This window comes from Saccoglossus kowalevskii, chromosome 13 (assembly GCF_978046115.1).
Source record: "Saccoglossus kowalevskii chromosome 13, keSacKowa6.1, whole genome shotgun sequence".
NCBI classification, from domain to species: domain Eukaryota; kingdom Metazoa; phylum Hemichordata; class Enteropneusta; family Harrimaniidae; genus Saccoglossus; species Saccoglossus kowalevskii.
This window is the reverse complement of record NC_140653.1, coordinates 37,692,534-37,710,938: the sequence shown is the minus strand read 5'-3', so window position 1 is coordinate 37,710,938 and position 18,405 is coordinate 37,692,534. Positions and strand designations below refer to the sequence as shown.

Genomic DNA, 18,405 nt, shown 5'->3' with positions numbered 1-18,405 from the left:
TAGAAATAGCAAACCATTCCTACCCAGCACACGAAGACCTATCCCATTCCAAGTGACCTGAGCATATCGGACTACGCCGAGTTCCCGTAAAAAGTTTATAAAATGAAATTATATATAAGTCAAGCACCAGTCGATGCAATATAATAATTATGCACTCTGTATAGTAATGTTGCAGAGACGATGGACCCACTTTACCCGATCATCACCGTGCTTATTTAATATACCAGTATATTAACACGAAATACCAATCAGTGATTACACACACCCACCAATAACTTCGATCAATACGTCCTCGCTCGCGTAAATATTCTGAATGTTATGTAAATGTTCTGAAAGTAATAACATGTATTACCAATTGCCATACCCAAGCACTTCCACAGTCGCACTGTTATATTAAGATTTGTGGTGCAATGCATTATAAACGTACCTCAACTTTAACAGTGATTGAGCATTGAACCATATTTAATCGTAATCGTAGTCTATGGGGTTAGTACAATTAGGGTGAATAAAGTGATATTCCAATAGTTAATCGTCTAGAATCCAGAATTCTGAAATAGCAGTAGGTTCTTGTAGATTCTTAGGGACTAAACATTATTGCAATTCAAAATATTGACCCCTCAGAAAGATCCTCTGTGTCAGAGTCGGTGGTACTCAGCCTGTGGAAGCCTTTTATTTTATTACGTCTGAATACGGCGCCTAAGGTGAACTCTGTTCCAGGGCCGAACTTTTTCTTCTGATCTGCGCGGATGGATCGGCACCTTATAACCACGGCGACGCACACAATTACGAACGCCACTGCAGTGACTGGCACCGAATACATTAGAATCCGACTGGAATCATCTCTGCCACTTTCTGCTGTACCGTTATCCTCCGGCGCTGCGTTTTTCGTTTGTCCGACATGCTGTGCTTCAAGTTCTGCAAGAATGAATTAATAATCAAAAAATTAATTCCCTGGGCACGCGTGTTTCGCCCAAACACGATTGTGGTTAACCATTCACGATAGTGACTTTGTGTTCGATTACGCTTAATAAAGATTGCTATTGCCATTGGTAACCACAAAAGTCTGTTTTGTAAAATTAAATTTTATTTATCTAGGATAAATCAAGTTTCTAGTTACAATTGCAGTAATGACGTCAAAGTAATCATAATAACCATTGTGCAAATGTAAATTACCACAACCAATCATGACTTATATATTGCGCCCTCAACGAAAATCTACATTTAGGTCGGATGACAAGTAGATATAGGTCAAGTATTAATGCTGAATAAATGCACATAATACCAATATAAAAAGCACATTCGACTATTTGGAGGAAACAGTTTACGTTATTCGTAGCACAAATTTGAGTTATTCAAAAAAAATCAGATATTATCAACACATAAATAAACTAAAGATAAGTAGAAGATAATGTTTGCAATAAATATGATAAAAACAGACTTTATGTAACCTCCCACGCACCACCGTAAGATTGCACATTTCATAGCTTTGCGTTGTACAAAACGACATAATTATAAACGTTAATAATTTCAGGGCAATATGGATACACACATTGTATTGACTATATAATAATATAGACTTCCTATCGATTTCTGTGAGCAATAATTAATACGAGATGAGTAAATAACGTCATTATGGTATTCGACAACCTAGCCACATGTTACATTTCATGGATTAAAAATACAGATGTTCTTCGTGACACGAACAATATACTAAGTATATATAGTGGCACATACTAGTATGAATAAACAGATATGCGAGTTAATACGCATGCATTGGAAATTCCAATCCCATCATCACATTGGTGTTTCACAGGGAACATACATACAACGCGAGCTAGACAGATATCAAATAACCCTACAATTTAATTACTACTACGTGATTACTACCCGTACGAATATACCATGTATATCAACAGGAATAATGTACTTGCAAACATTGAACAGAACATTTGTAACGTTAACGATGAGTAACACAAGAGATGTACGTCTCTCAATACGTAATGACCCTGACGTCATTGTTTGTAGTACACACCTTCATAACTCTGTCTCAGATCTTGCTTCTTACTCTGTTTTTCTTTAGATTTTGTTATATCATCCTCTGAAATTGAAAATTCGTACGAATCGTTTGTCATATCATGGCTACGAATCTCCTGAATTGTATTTACTGTTCTTACATCTCCATCTTCAAGGCCGGTTACCAGCGGATCCACGTCATCTCTAAGTACTGGTACACTGGTGGAACACTCCAAATAAGCAGCACATAGCAGCAAGTATAGAAATGTCTTAATGAACATATCGGTTTTGTGGGAGTTCCAAATAGAGCTCGATCTTCATCTCGTCATGTCGTACGCCTCCTTCGTGACGACGTCACTTGTACAGGGTTCGAAGGTCATGGGAGCGGAACCAGTCCCAATCTGGGGTCTTGGTGACAAGCAATGCAGTCCGATCAAATCCGACTTGTATGAAGCCTGTAAAAACAATACAACGGGTCTTTACCAAACGTACAACGGTACAACTAATGCGGATACGAGGAGGAAGTTTCCTCTGCCATCCGACATTTTTCTTCGAATTTAATGGGCGTACCACTTAGCGACTTACGCCGTCTATGTTTTGTGTAATACGATACGCGTACACATATTATGGGATGTTTCAAACTGACATCAGAGTTTGCCCCAATGAATTCTTAGAATCGAAGAATCGCGTGTGGTTTCTGTTACCTTTTTGTTTCAAACCCGATTTGATTAAAATACATCGAAACCCGGTAATAACATTGAACATTGGGGTAGAAAGCATCAGTACATTTCATCATGTATATACACAGGGAGCCCAGGAATTATGGTCAACTGTACGCACTCCCTATGAGCGGAGTGGGGGGGTATCAGCTGGTATCTAGTGTAAGAAATAGACAAGGGATGAAGGCTCAAGCCAGCTCATATTTTTTAAACTGGAAAAAACAGACGAACAGAATGAAAAATAAAATCTATAAAAATAACAGGTTGAAGATTATTAGTTGCTCTTTCAAATTTCGCCAAAGCCTTACCTATACTTTACCTATATCTGCAGAATAAATCAAGAAAACTACACAAATTGACTCCACTTACGAATAATTAACGGGTTGCCTGATATTTTTTATAGATTTTATTTTTCATTCTGTTCGTCTGTTTTTTTCCAGTTTACAAAATATGAGCTAGCTGGAGCCTTCATCCCTTGTCTATTTCTTACACTAGATACCATCCGATACTCCCCCCGCTCATAGGGAGTGTGTACAGTTGATCATAGTTACTGGGCTCCATGTGGTATATACCTCAATGATTTCATAATGCGACCTTTTCTCTATGTGGCTTCTGAATAAACTTGTATGACGAAGTTTGATCTTTGACATTTTACGTACCTTACTGCTACATGCATAATCAATACATGTAGATCACCAAACATAAACATGAACCACGGTTAAACGTATGTATTTCAACATGACTTCAGTACATGCATCGTATATATTAAAAAGTCATTTGAAACATTTCCACAATGATATTAAATGGTATTATCAGTACATATTCAATTGTTTTTATTATTAGTAGTAGTATTATTATTTATTGTTTGAGATGTGCACTCGACAATACAATTGAAATATATACAAGTTCACGTAATACACTCTGCGGGCACCACAGTCCCTCAATACATGGTATAACCTAGACTGGCACAGTCGGGCGATTAATTTGTTTTTGTAGTTTAAATAAAATAAAAAAATTCGCAGAAATGGAGGTGTTAGCGAGAAATCCCCCCCGACTGGCTCATTCTGCAGGAAATTCATTGCTATTAAATATTCATGAATGCCTACAGGTGGGCGCGGAAACACGTGCAAAATGAGGTGAACATGAGGTCACACTGCAGACATAACATGGCGGCACGTTGAAATTCGAGTTTGTCGTCGTTTCTAATTCATCACAATTTGTAAAAAAAAGTAACTCGTACTAGTCGCAGAATTTAAAAAAAAATCAGCTGCTACAACCAACCGACGTCTTCTCGGTCTGAGATCAGTTGAAGAGATGTTGTGATTGGCTTAGATGATTGTCAGTTACAACATCATTAACATAATTACCCGTTGAAAAATCGACGGGTACCTGCAGTGTCGATAGAGGGCCATGCAGAATAAACCAGTCGGGATGATTTCACAGTTACAGGGGATTTCGCGCTAACATCTCCATTTCGCGAATTTTTGTATTTTATTTGAACTACAAAAATTAATTAATCGCCCGACTGCGCCAGTCTAGGTATAACCTATAACAATGAAAGTTTAAACATGGAAGGTCCGTTTGTACCTTCCATGGTTTAAAGGTGTTGTTTGTTTACCGATGTCGGGTTCATGTCAGGCACCCCCCCCCCCCGATATACAAAAAGCCGTAAAAACATAATACATTTATGTACTTATCTAGTGTATTGTTAAGTTAGTCAACATTCAAGTTCAATTTTACAAGGTATGTGAAATCACACTATACAAATAAATCTGTTAATGATTACGGTACCACGACATGTACCTTAAATGTCAAAACATGACCAACAAGTCTAATACTCCCCTCGTGTTAGACCAACCGCACACGAATAACACGTACATAAACAGATTGGACAATGTACAGAACACGCTCGTGCACATTACATGAATATGTCCCACGGCAAAGTTCAATGCCCCACACGAAGCCGTTGCATGATGCGGGCGAGCTCCACCTACCGTGTTCAAAATGACTCGTTTCGACACACCTCCCACACGTCACTCGCCAAGGCTTCCAATTTCGATCGCTATCAATGCAGTCCGAGTATGAAGTGCCGTAACGTCCTGGTACCTAATTATTCATTATCGCTCATCATTGTAGCTAAATCTCGCCGTAAAATATCAAATTTGACTCTGCTGTAACCATCAATGCATCGGTGAAGTAAACGTCGCGCTGGTATCAGTCCCAAAATAAGGCGACAGCTGGCACCAGTGAGGTAAACCTGCCAGCACACAGTGTACGGCTATTGTATGTGACGTATTACTATGCACATTAAGATTTGCATATATTAACATACAATAGCAACCCGGCCTGTGCTTGACCACGTCCCTTACTCCCGGTTCAACGAGAAGGTGTTTAGCAGTAGGGTCGGATAGATTTACACAAACCAGAGCAAAAACATGTCCGCTTCGCCTTTGGACCGACGTCAGAATAGGCAAGCAACTAAATGACCTTTGTTTTTAGTGTGATGGCTTGTCACATGGTACCTGCACATATGCTCCAACTATGCGGTGACGATGGTGACGTGTACACCACCATTTTTATTATAACGTAATTTATAGCAGCGATGTATTGTGTAATACTACGAACATTTTAATTTTATAATGAATCTAATTATCAAAAATTAAGAACGCTAACAATAAATTGATCAGGGAAGACAAGGTGAACGCGTCACCCTCAGCCTGGAAGTTATGATAGTTTCAGTCCGGCGCATTGGGTGCATTTTATATTTGCTCAATAGTTTCGCCATGAAATGTAGGTCGTACAATTGTCTTATATCTCACCGTGGCAGATATATAATTATTAGCTTGATCACATTACTTAATTTATATTGAGTTTAGTGTAATATACGGCAATTGTCAATACTAATTTTCCCTTCTGTTATTATTTGTCACTTCTTGCCTGGACCTGTCCACCCTCTGATGGTTAACTACTGTAAAATGACTAATTTTCACTGGGTTTAAATTTCACTGATTTACCATTTCAGGCATATTCAGTGGGTTTTAAATTCACGGTTTCGTCATTTAGATAATGTGCTCCATGCTAAATTTTACATATTCACTGGGTTTTAATTTAGCGCATTTTCCAAGCGGCGAAATAAGCTAAACTAAAACCCAGTAAATAATTACCCCCTTTACAGTATGCCACAACCCAATAATCAGCACCTGCGTTTGCTTGTATACATACCGTACGTACTTGATATTTTCGGGTATTTTATTTCGACTAAATTAAATTACTATTTTTTTTTCAGATGAGCCTGAACTCAGCAGATCAAAATATTGTCCATTCAATTCGCATTCCGCAAATAGCGAATATGACGACTCAAAATATCCTAAAATGGTGTGTTGTGCACACTACATTCATTTCGCATATACGAGCGACAAGTCCATGTCGTCGGTTCACTGTCATTTTTTGTTATATATTACATGATTACATTGTTTTTGTTTTTGCATTTTTTATTACATTTTAGGTTTTACCCGAATATATGATTTTTTGGCTGTTTTTGTTTGTTCTGAACTTTTTTTTTGTTTTACTAATTGTTTTTTTCCTTTTCCTGCTAAATCTTTGTCAGCCACCGTTTCTAAAGCTACCGCCTCATTCAAGATGATGTTGAGGAATGAACTTTATAATACACACTGGGTATAACTAAGAATGGAAACACACAAAAAAGTTAATAATAATGATTAGAAAACTGTAAACAGCTATTGTATTATATATTCCCCAAAACAATGCAACATTCAAATCCCAAACTGATTTGACCCCGGCAGCTTTAAGCTGTATATCGGTCGACGAAAATAGTTTCTGATTAATCGCGTTGTGTTTCAAATAAGAAGGAATATTTTTTTCAAGCCAAAACATAGATGTTATATTTATCTCTAAATTTGACAGTTAATTGTTTGTATGCTGTGTTTTCGTCGTTAGCATCTGTAAAAAGTATTGTACACTTGATAGTTTTACCATAGCGACATCACGTACGCATATTTGGTTTGCACGCTGTTGCAGTATTGTTTAGAATCAACAACTTACATGTTTAGAGTAGACATTATAAACATACATTACAGGAATTTGATAAATAAATTGTTTACTTATTGTATTTACGTGTTGCGACTTTGCAAGGCTTTAAGGTAGCGTAATAAGACACATTCCTGGTAATCACGTGACTGCTGCGATTGGCTGCATGTTTACTCTGTCACGCCTTACATTTTTATGGGAGAGTTTGTAAGAGAGGAGAGAACAGAGAGGGGTTATCTCAGCTGACCGTTTGGATGAATAAAGTTTGACTATCTGTAATAACTAGTGTATTCATTAGGATCGAATCTAGTACCTCTACGTGTAAGTGTTACCAGCCAAGCAAGTCATGTGACAGTTCCCGAACACGTCGCAAGTTTTCACAACATATGGCAGAGAACCGAATTACTTCTACGCCGATTTCAATGTCATTTAGGAGAGAGACACGCTCAAATACAAAAGACAAAGGGAAGAAAAATAGCCGAGACATCATAAATGGATGACCAAAGGAAAAGCCTGACACGTTGGAAGTCAGACGAACAACAAAAGTAGAACACGGTGAGTCACGGTGAGTTCGGTAAATTCCAGGATACCATAGAAAACAAAGATACCGAGAAAAGAAGACAATTCAACAATTATATGGAAGTGAACGGTCTGAACGGTCCACGACGAATAGTCAAATTTGCGCTTCAAATGCAAGGGAGCGCTGACAAGAGGCGCACATATATGGAAATAACACATTTGTTTTTACGCGATCCAAGATACAGATCGCTACTAGAACGCAAACAAGGCGGAAATGAACCAGTTGATGAATACATCGCTGACATCAGTTATATGTGCGCGGAGTTGAACAATAGCCCACTTAAGAACAGCTAAACCACTTCATGATGAAGGGGCATCGATCAGAGAACAAGAAGAAGCACGCCGCCGAACCAGACTTGATCAGATACAACATGGGGACGCGGTAACTAGCCGTACAAGTCAAGAATTGTAAGAGATACAAAAGGTAATGGAAAGACTCACAGAGAAAACAGAACAGTTAATAATCTAGAATAAACGAAGAAAAGAATATTCATTACAAATATGTGCGAAGGAGAATATATTCAATACAAACATGGGCGAAGGATAGTATTTTCGTCACTAAGATGGATGGAGAGTATTTTCAATTCGAAGTTAAGTGCAAACCAAATATGATGTATTCCTTAAATCGTTTACCAGGTAAGCTGGAGAAGAATGTGGCGGGTACAGTATTTTTACTGGAATGAGGGGGGGGGGGGCTTTTCTTGAATTTCGATTGTGGAACAAAATTTGTTTCATCGGCGCGTTTTGTTTACAATAGCTGCGTCAGCGTCGCTTATGAATCAGATGTGACAGAATGTTTACAGTCGGCACCTGTGAAACTGGAACAAGTTACCTCGATAATAAAGTTCACATGTAAATTGCTATGGTTACTACTCGTTCCAATTCACGTCTGCAATTTTAATTTTTAAATTAAAATATAATGTTAATCACACTTAACATCTGTGCCCTTCCACTGAATAGATATAAGGGTTTAATTCTTACGATGTTCTGATTGACCCCGAGATTGACCATCGTCCACTCGCTCCAAAGTTAAAGCGACTAACACCTAAGGAATGATATAATCCAGTTTCTAATCAAATAAAATGAAGCTTTCGATAATGAAAAGTTTCGTTTCATATTATTTCCTTGGCAGGTTCGCAGATTACCCAAAGAGTTACTTACAAGTTAGATGGATATAATGTTAAGGGGAAACGTTTATTTATGTTCATGAATCTGAACATTGGCATTCAATTGTGAAAAATTCACAGAAAGGAAATAATTTAGTATGAATCTATCCATGATCTATGTAATTCCATCTTCTATCAGGGGAGAAATTATTCTCTTCGGGGTTCTCCACACGTGTCAGGGGGAAATCTTGTCTCTCTATCGCGTCCCCTTGAGGTACGGGATCGGGAAAGTCAATTAAGCTTTACAGACATATAAGACACACACAACAGAATACGTTTCAACTTTCGTCTTAGTCGATCAGTCGAGCACTCTATAAGACACAACGCCCTGGGGAAAAGTCCCCAAGACTATCGCAAGGCTGAACCAAGACTCGCCCAAGACTCGCAGACTCGCCCCACAACTCTCCAAGACTCGACTGCCTCTGTCGTGGAGTACTCGCCAAGACCAACTAAAACAACTTTATTCATTTTCAAAACTCTAACCAATTACAAAACAGTAAAAAGACTCTAGGGCGTAACCTTCAATCAAAAAGCCAATCACACTAAGTACTGAATACGTCATATCTTTTGATTAATCGTTCACAACATTAATAACTACGAATACCAACTGTCAGAAATAGTAGTCCGAATAGCGACGGTTATCTCGTAATTAGTTCCAAATCACTGAGTCGAGTTCCGTCCAGGACCTCGCCTGTCTAAACGATGCCAGACATAACACATTCATTCACTCGTAATCGGCTAATTAAGTCGATTAACAGATACGCGTAAACAATTTCATCATACTTCACACACAGCTTCGCAATGAATGGCTTTCGCGATTGATTGGCTTTCACGATGATTGACTTTCGCGGTGAGTCGCAGAAACTTGTTTTTTTCATGGCAGTTGAGAATCTAATGCTGTATGTTTCATTAACAACCGTTAATCTGGAAATACCATGTATAATTAAAATGATACTAAGTATATGAGATATGTAGTTATATGCATAATTGGTACACCTTAATACAAATTAGTGTTATTTACGAAAATATTTGTTCACAATTTTATAAACTGGCATGGAAATACCCACCACAATGCAAATTCACATAATTTTGTTTACTTTGCATGTGTACTACGATTGTATATAACCTGGACAAAAGAAAGTATTATGTTTCCATGCCATGAGACATTTCCCTCTATCTGTGTAACTTCATATTTTTGTATAAGGTAGTGAGAATGCATATACGTTAACTGGGATGTATATATCCTAGCTAGTTTCTAGTGCACCCTCTCATATTACTTGACAATAGTCTACAAATATTTTGTAAGCTATAACATTGGTATACGTAACAGAAGTAAGTAAGTAAAAGTTACATCCCAGTAAGTAAAAGAACCAATGTTTCGTTGCATCTTCGTTGTATTTAATTGGCCGTAAAGGGACTGGAGGAGACAACTTAACACTTAATGTCCGTCAATTACTGAGATACAAAGGGTGACAGCCGCCTGACTCAAAATGTTGACAGGGTGTCAAATCGCGACTTTACGTACGGTCTGCCTTTGATATAGCTCTATAAAATTCACTACAGTGAGTTGAGTCCATGTGAGCATAGAAGCTGTGATGTTTTTCAATTAAGAAAACTTACTACAAACACATGTGTGTATATGTGCTATTTATCAGTTTTCAACGCATGAACCTCCCCTCACGAACCCTGATATGTCGTGTTTTTTTGTTTGGATCCACGGTTTAGCGAGGGATCATCGTATCACTAATGTGTTGCAATACGACAAAATAAAAAAAAAATTCAATATAAAATATTCCATCAGTGACAATGATGGGTGCATTTTACGGTTAGTGTTTGTTATGAAAATATTTGTTCACTATTTTATAAAAATGGCTTTGTAATTCCCATCACCAATTATATATAATGCACATCATGTTACTACCGGTAATCCAAAATCACTCTCGATAATTTTGTTTACTGTGTGTGTACTACGGTTGCATTTGAAGTTTTTATCATTTTAATGGTGTGCATATTTTACCGGTAATACATAAAGGTACACTTTACAAAAATACCCATGATATATTAATTATAGACTCCATTATACAACCTGGAAAAAAGAAATTCTTATCTTTTCTTGATATAATGATAACGTGTTACTTTATGCGAAAATCCTAGTAAATGAGATTTAAAAAAAGGATTGTCCCTTGCCCCATTAATGCTGTATGTTGACGCTACTTTCAGGTCCTACCTGTTAATCAGAGTCTCATGTTGACCATGCACCGGATCATTTACTTACTTAATACTTACTTATCAGTGTAAAATTCGACCGAACAAAAGTAACAAAAAGATCTGAAAGTCTGTTGCCCGTGTCAAAAAAGCTTATAGAATCAAAATAGTCTGTCAGCCGTTGCTGTCCATCCCAGCGATAGTTTACACATAGAAATTGAGAATCACAATTGCAAAGAAATGAACAATACAGCTATTCCGGCCACCAGGCCATAAATAGAATCATCAGTCTTCATGATTGATTTAACTGATATTTCCAATAATTTGTTAGTTGTCTGAGACTGAATGTTGTCAAGTTCGAGAGTGTGTTTTTACGTAGGGCGACGTCAACATTATCTATATTATTTTACATCACAGTCCCTCAACACTGTGATTACATTAAAGACGCATTGAAAAGGAAGTCCATTTTGAGCCAGTGCCATTGTAAAATCTCGGAGAGTAGAGGACTTTTCAAGCTTGGGACGTTCCAGTACGGAGTTGTTCGATTGGCATATCAAAATCCTTTAGTTGTATAGAACATGTTCTATATATTCACCAAAATAACAACGTTGTCATGTTTCTAGGCATAAAACGAACCTGAAACAAAAGAAGTCATTCGATCTAAACGACCTGCGTCCTTGTCGGGCGCAAATACCAGCGAAGATACCCTGGAACAAATATTAATGCCGTAATTCACTGCGATGTGAGAATAGGTGACAAAGGTCAAAACAAATTTGAGGGAATCCGAAAACGTAATTTACTGCACGTGAATTTAACGACGATTTTTTCAACGTTCTGGTTATCTCTGTGCGACAGCAGACTTTGAAATACCATTGAGATCCTCTAAAAACGCAATATATGGCACGATAAAAACGCAATGTAATGGAATATCACGACGAATGTTTCGAATGTTCGCCCATTCTTCCATGTTTATTTGACGATATGAATGATTCATCCCAGCGCTTAGATAGGTTATTTACTGGAGGCGCCCGGGAATCAAAATTTAGCGTGAATGTCTTTCCGAGCGAAAAATGTCGGGGTAAAAAAAACGATTTTCGCCCAATCATCCACCCAGCCCAGCAGTAATAAAGCGTATTTATTAGAGGCGCCAGGGAACCAAAATTTGGAACTTGAATTATTTGGACGACAATAACCAAGAGCTCAGAGACTGTACTTAACGCGGCAATAGCTATGGTGACTGCAAACCCAATGATATTTTAATTTTAGTAAGCGAGGGTAAAACCCGTGTTTATGCTATGAGAAAGGACATATCTTGAACGTACTTTAGTGCAAGTACATTTTTTGATTGATTAAACTAACGTTTAAATGTTGTATAGAGTTGTCGGAAATATTCAATATGGCGACACGACAACTTCCGGTATGTTAGTTCGAGTTTTCTCGGTGATAGCTACGTGAATTTGAACCAAACTGTTATCGGCAAGATTCAAAATACGACAGTGACAGACACGAAACGTTATTGAAGGTAAATGAGCACGTCAAGCAAAAAAGAATGTTTCGAGTCGTGGCGTAAAATGGAGGAGAATGGAAATCAGTCGATTTGAGGGTGTCACAATAAGCGAGGGAGCAAATCGTTTTTTATGCTATGAAAAGGTGAAGACCTTGAACGTACTTTTTGTACTTTAGTACAACGTCTTTTTTGTTTCATGTGCTCTAAGTTACAGAGCACATACCTAAGCGGCCGTCCCTCAGCAAATAATGAAGCCAAGGCATTTTGGATGTCCCTTTTTACGCAAACTGGGAAGTTCGAATTACTAAACGAATTACCGGACGACGAAGCTTGAATATCCAAGAACCAAGATATACCAAAAATTATATCTCAAAAGTTTCAGTGAAAAACATAGTTCAGTGAAAAACACATTTTTGTAATTTTATGAAACATGAACTCAGGTTTCAAGGGATTTACATCCAAACCTCAATACAACAGTTTGTAGTATTTACATTATAAATACGTAACATTATAATGGCAAATCCGGAATTCCGGTAGGAATTCGGTCTGAGTACAGAATATTTGGCAAGAATGCAATGATGTCAACTAGAGCGCCCCAACGATCCTCTCATATATGATACCTTACAGTTTGATACTTACTATATAATTATTATTACCTGTACTAGAGTGAAGTAGCGTTCAGTGAGCTATGAAAGTAAATACGGTGAAACTAGTGAACTCTACCTCCAGAAAAACGCCAGAGAAGCTAATGAATCCCATTTTAAAATAGGCATGACTCTCCTATATTTAATTAAAAAAATGAAGCAAATTGTGCCACTTATATAAAATATAAGTAAACTTGTTGGTCTAAGTAGTTAGTATTAGCTTAAACTAGTTTTCGCAAACGAGTTTTGTTTTCGATATTTAATGCTGGATTATAAATATGCAAGACATATAAAGGCCAGCCAGTACGTTTTTATCATAAATGTCATTACAATATGTGCTAAAAAAATCCCCCGTAGAGGTAAAAACAACAACAAAAGAGGTGGTGAATGACGGAAAAATGACTACTGTTCAATGGAAATCAATTATCAAATTAATTGTTGTTAATAGTACGATGACAAGTATAATATTAAAACATGCCACCACAGTCATGCCACCATAGTATTGCCGTTTTATTTGAATCTCTAATTGACCTATTACATACCTACAATACATATATACGTATTTTTTATATGGAAATATCAAGCGATTTGTAACATTATAAACGATTAGTACTAATTTGAATATAAATTAGTCATTTAATGTCTTGTTTCTTTTTTTTTAATTCTAAATATTAATTGACAAATACACCTGCTTTGCAGTAGTTGTCAGACGTCGTCATGTTGGTCTAGGCTACCATGAAAGATGGACATGACGAACTTCTTTCTCCCATGTCGACAATAATTTGAGCGACAATCCCTCTGGCCTAATGTTTTTTCAGTAAAATTATTTAAACAATGCTTTTGTGTTTGACCTGGGCGCGACTTGCACACTAATTACCGCCGGCGACTCTTCGTTAGATACGAAATATAACCCTTTTGGCGTAGCTGGTCGCCACGATCAACTGTGAAGTGCTCAATCAGAGTCACATATATTGTGGTCGATGAATTCGGTTGAAGTGCCGACATCTATTGCCACAGTACTCTCCGCGACCTTTTTCCAAGTTTGTGAAGGTAGAGTTTGACGTCTGGCTTGTATTCTAGTTATTTGTCGGGTTACTGGATATGTTCATACACGCATGTATTCCATCGATCGTCTATGTGCAAAAAATGTTTTGCCATTCTAAACATTGAACTATAGCGATCAGTGAAATAGAGAAATAATTAAAAATGATATAATGAATCGATGATTTGTAAATAACAGTTACTAAATGATAGCCGAGTGTAAATGAATTGACATCCTGTTCAAATGAGTGGACGAACGTTTCGACCAAGAGTTTCGACCGGGCGGAAGTAGAGTTCATAATAGACTATGTATTAAATATTTCTGTGAACAACTGAATGTGATAATAATAATAATAATAGACGTGATAAAAAGGAACATAATGTAAGACACTTAAATACTTTTACTGTTACTTAAATTAAAACAAAGTAAACAATATATACAATTAAAAAAAAAAACAATGGATATCTAGATGCCCATGTAAAATGGTACGTCACTCAATCATGATGTGTTTCGTCTCCTGGCCAAAAAATCACAATTTTCCCCTCCAGAATAAACCGAATATCTTTAAACAAACATATACTGCCAACACTAATTGTTATGAAATGACTGATATCAACAGATATAACGATAAGTGTGAATTTCATAATGAAAGAAAATCATTATGCCCTCTTATATGCCATTACGTATATCACAGTATCTGTTGAAACTGGTAAAACGTTGCTTATATGTTACCACCACTGTTTGCGTGATCTGAATGGAGATAGTTCTGTATGGCTTCACTAATGTCGGCAACATTACTTGTAACGCTAATTTCAAATACTGAAGATCGTTTATTTTACAGAAGAGAGCCACTGGCCGAAACGTCCGGCATTCGTTGAAATGTGGGTGAACGCATCGAATTGTGGGTGTATTGCATGAATGTCGGCGTTTGAATAATAAAAATAATTGAGAGTTATCGTGATTGTTATAATTACGGCATCATATTAAAAAACGTGGTCGCAAAATATTGACAGCGAACTTATTACGCAAATCAAATTGCAAAATAAGTTCACAGAAGTTTGAAGTCAACACCAATCACAAAACAATTCAGAAACATTTAGACAGCGTAATTAAAGACAATTGCCAACGTGCTGTGCAATTTCATGTTTGGCCGACGCATCGGTTTTTGCGTCACATCCTTTCAACTTCTTACATGACATAAATTACATGGCCTCTACAAAACGTTATTCAGATTCTCAAAACATTTCAAACACTTGCCAGACGTTTCTCTCTCTTTAAAAGCTGGCGCGGTGAACATGGGCTGGCCGGAATCTAGTTCGTTAAATAATTGTTAGTACTGTGCCAGGTTTAATTGTTCGGCAATATTCTTTAAACCCAATTGTCTTTACTTAAAACATAAAAGGTATAATATGAACACACATGCATGCCCGACTGAAATATAGTCTGGAGAATTTATAGAAAACTACAATTTATTGCCACCAAAATATGTGGCTGGCTGTTACGGCTGGCTGTTACGGCTGGCTGTTACGGCTGGCTGTTACGGCTGGCTGTTAGGGTAAACTCCATACAGAGTGTTGTCCCCCTGACAACAACGACGATACATATGAATGTTTCAGCAATTATTTAAAAACTAATCTATGAACAATTTATAAATTTGAATATATTATTATTTATATATTTATTTATCATTTTAATGCAATTCCGGATTCCGGATTCCGGCCGGAATTCACGCAATTCTGCTTTTTGGGGTTTGCCATTACAATCATCTGAATGTTAGAATACATTAACGGTTATTATTAGAAAATATTATCTGCTTTTGTACACGTGTTGCAATTTATCCCGATTTAATGCAATTCGTGTAATAACCGTTATTTTACTAGTTGACGGCTATAAAACATGGTGAGGTCTTTGTAATTGGCGGATACATCGTCATTACTCAGTGATGTAGCCCTTTGATAAAGGCGATACAAGTTGGTTCAGAATCTACTACTTACCACTTCATTTCATTCATAACAGAACTGTCATGAAACAACACTAAATATTTGTTATTTAAAGTGTATAACTTTACTTATATTTTTCAGTGACATCAAACAAATCAGGCCCTACATAACAAATAAAGACGTTCCATCCAGATCGGACGGCGCCCTCTCGTGCAACCCTCCCCCCTGTTGAAACCGAAATTGTCATTTAACTGTAAGGCCATCGCTGAATGGCTGCTGAATTGGAATGACAATTTTTGGGTCTATTTATTTAGTTTCATGCCGTTTTCAAGATGGTGACTGCCCTATGTTCCGAACTCCCTATGTTCCCAAATCCCTATATACAGAAATCCAATGTTAATGATTCCTGTATTGAGTGTTCCGACACTCAAGGCAGCGGGAGATATAACGAACGAACGTTGCAAATTTCTCGTGAATAAGCGTCATTACACGTTACAAAATTGCGGGCCCCCATAAGGGGTGGACCATTTGATATCCTGGGGGCAGGACGATTTTGTGAGAAACAAAATTTCTATGACGATGCTTGAAAAAAAATCCTACACTATATGCATGTAAACAAAATCTGAAACTTTCAGACCCCTTGAGAAAAAAAATCAAGACAAGACAGGATAAAAAAAATGTAATCAAGTGATTGAGATATGGCAAAATTATTTCCTAATATGGTAGGGTGCACATACCCTGTACAAAGTGCAAATTATCGCATGGCAAAACGCCATATGTTACGCTGTTAGATGTATAATAATATTATGTATCTTATTCTAATATAAATGAACATGTATTTGCTATCTGTATATTTTGAAATAATATAGATTAATAAAGTGTTCGCTTCATACATTCTATGACTGCACATTCTACAGAACTGAACCAGTTGAACACATGCAGACAGTAGGTCTGTCAATCTAACAGAACCAGAGTTGTTTGCTAAGCAGCCATCAATGTTGCCAATTGGCTGGTCCAGTACTTCTGCTGTCAAATACTATTTATGATATTCTCATGAATTTCTTGCTTTGAGTAAATTAAAACTGTATATGTTTGGCATTCTCTGTTCCAATACATTAAAGTTTGGGAAAATTGATTTGTTATCATTTTCTAATTTGCATGTGAATGATTGACACTGCTTAATACTATAGTTTGACTTAATAAGTGTGGTTTAATGCCCATATGGTAAACTTTAACACAAAGCCTAACATGGCTAGTCAGATGAACATACAGCAGTCATTTTGCGTATGCTATCAAAATTCTGAGAAAGATTGTTTGTAGTCAGAATTTACACAAGGCTATCAATAGTCTGACTACTCTCCGTGGTGATCTATAGCAGTTTGTACGATTGTTTCTGACTGCCTGAAATTAGAAAGATATTCTGTGACTATTTTTGTGGGTGTGTGCACCTACATGTATGTACACAATTACACCAATCATTGAAATCCTGTAGGCATGCTGCAAGTCACACCTTTCTTTTATAACAAACAATAAATAACAAACAACATGAACTAGAGATAAATAACAGACTATTGATCTGAAAGTTTCTGGCCAAAAGAAACAATCTTCAAGCAAACAGTGATTTCTCAAAGAGCTTAAATGGCCATTTCAGTTTATATCTGCACCCCCTCTATGTTTACCTCATACAGGGTATAATTTACACAGTGTTGCAGTCGCTATTCGCCATAGGAAGATGTCAATTCAAAACTATACTCTCTAGTTATGGATGTTTTCCTCATCACAGTATTGAAAATTCAATCTCATCAACAGCAGGGGGAGGGGTGAAGATATAAACTGCAATGACCCAATATATCATACCCAACTACAGTAATAGCTGTAATGAATGATGTACAGTATTTTCACAAGTCCATACAAATTTTAAGATACCCTTGGAATCATGCATTACCGTATTATCTTCCATGATGCAATGCATATGATTTGAGGAAAGCAATAGCTTTACAGCCTTCTCAGAAGTTATGCCATTGATATGGTCAGTAAACAATACATTTATTGATTTTATTCACCTTTTCAGGTTTGAGAACGAGCTGTATTTAGCGTTAGTGTTTTTAAATCATATGCCCTGATGGTGGTACTCTCATCAACAAATTATACGATCAAAATGCAAAATAACATAAATTGTAACAACTAATAACGACCAAATCCTGTTTCCTGAAATGACACTGCTGTGTCAAATGCTCTTTTGAATTCTTCATAGAACATATGACTAACTGGCAAAATAACTTCTTCGATACAAACACATGGATCTGGCAATTTCATACATTCAACAATAGCAAACTTGATGGATAACTTAAATGGAACTGTTGTCGTGCCTGTTATAAACTGCATCACTTCTGTAATGCTTGGATTTGAATCTGAAAAAGTTAATAATTAACGATGTTTGTGTGTTACTGCATAAAATTAATAACTAAGTACTTGGTGAAATATGAATGCTAACATGCTGAAAACAAAGTGGACTGTAACTGGTAAAATACTCAGCAAATTGA

General features: G+C 36.9%; 1 protein-coding gene across 1 annotated transcript; it reads right to left on the bottom strand.

Annotated features, from left to right (window-relative positions):
• Nucleotides 1–444: 444 nt before the first annotated feature.
• LOC100377603 (uncharacterized) lies at nt 445–5,181 on the bottom strand. The gene is made up of 3 exons (XM_002730619.3): nt 4,727–5,181; nt 2,033–2,468; nt 445–915 (listed from the first exon to the last, which is right to left on the bottom strand). The coding sequence occupies exons 2-3, from the start codon at nt 2,292–2,294 to the stop codon at nt 602–604; spliced, it is 576 nt and encodes a 191-aa protein (XP_002730665.1). The 5' UTR covers nt 2,295–2,468; nt 4,727–5,181; the 3' UTR covers nt 445–601.
• Nucleotides 5,182–18,405: the final 13,224 nt, after the last annotated feature.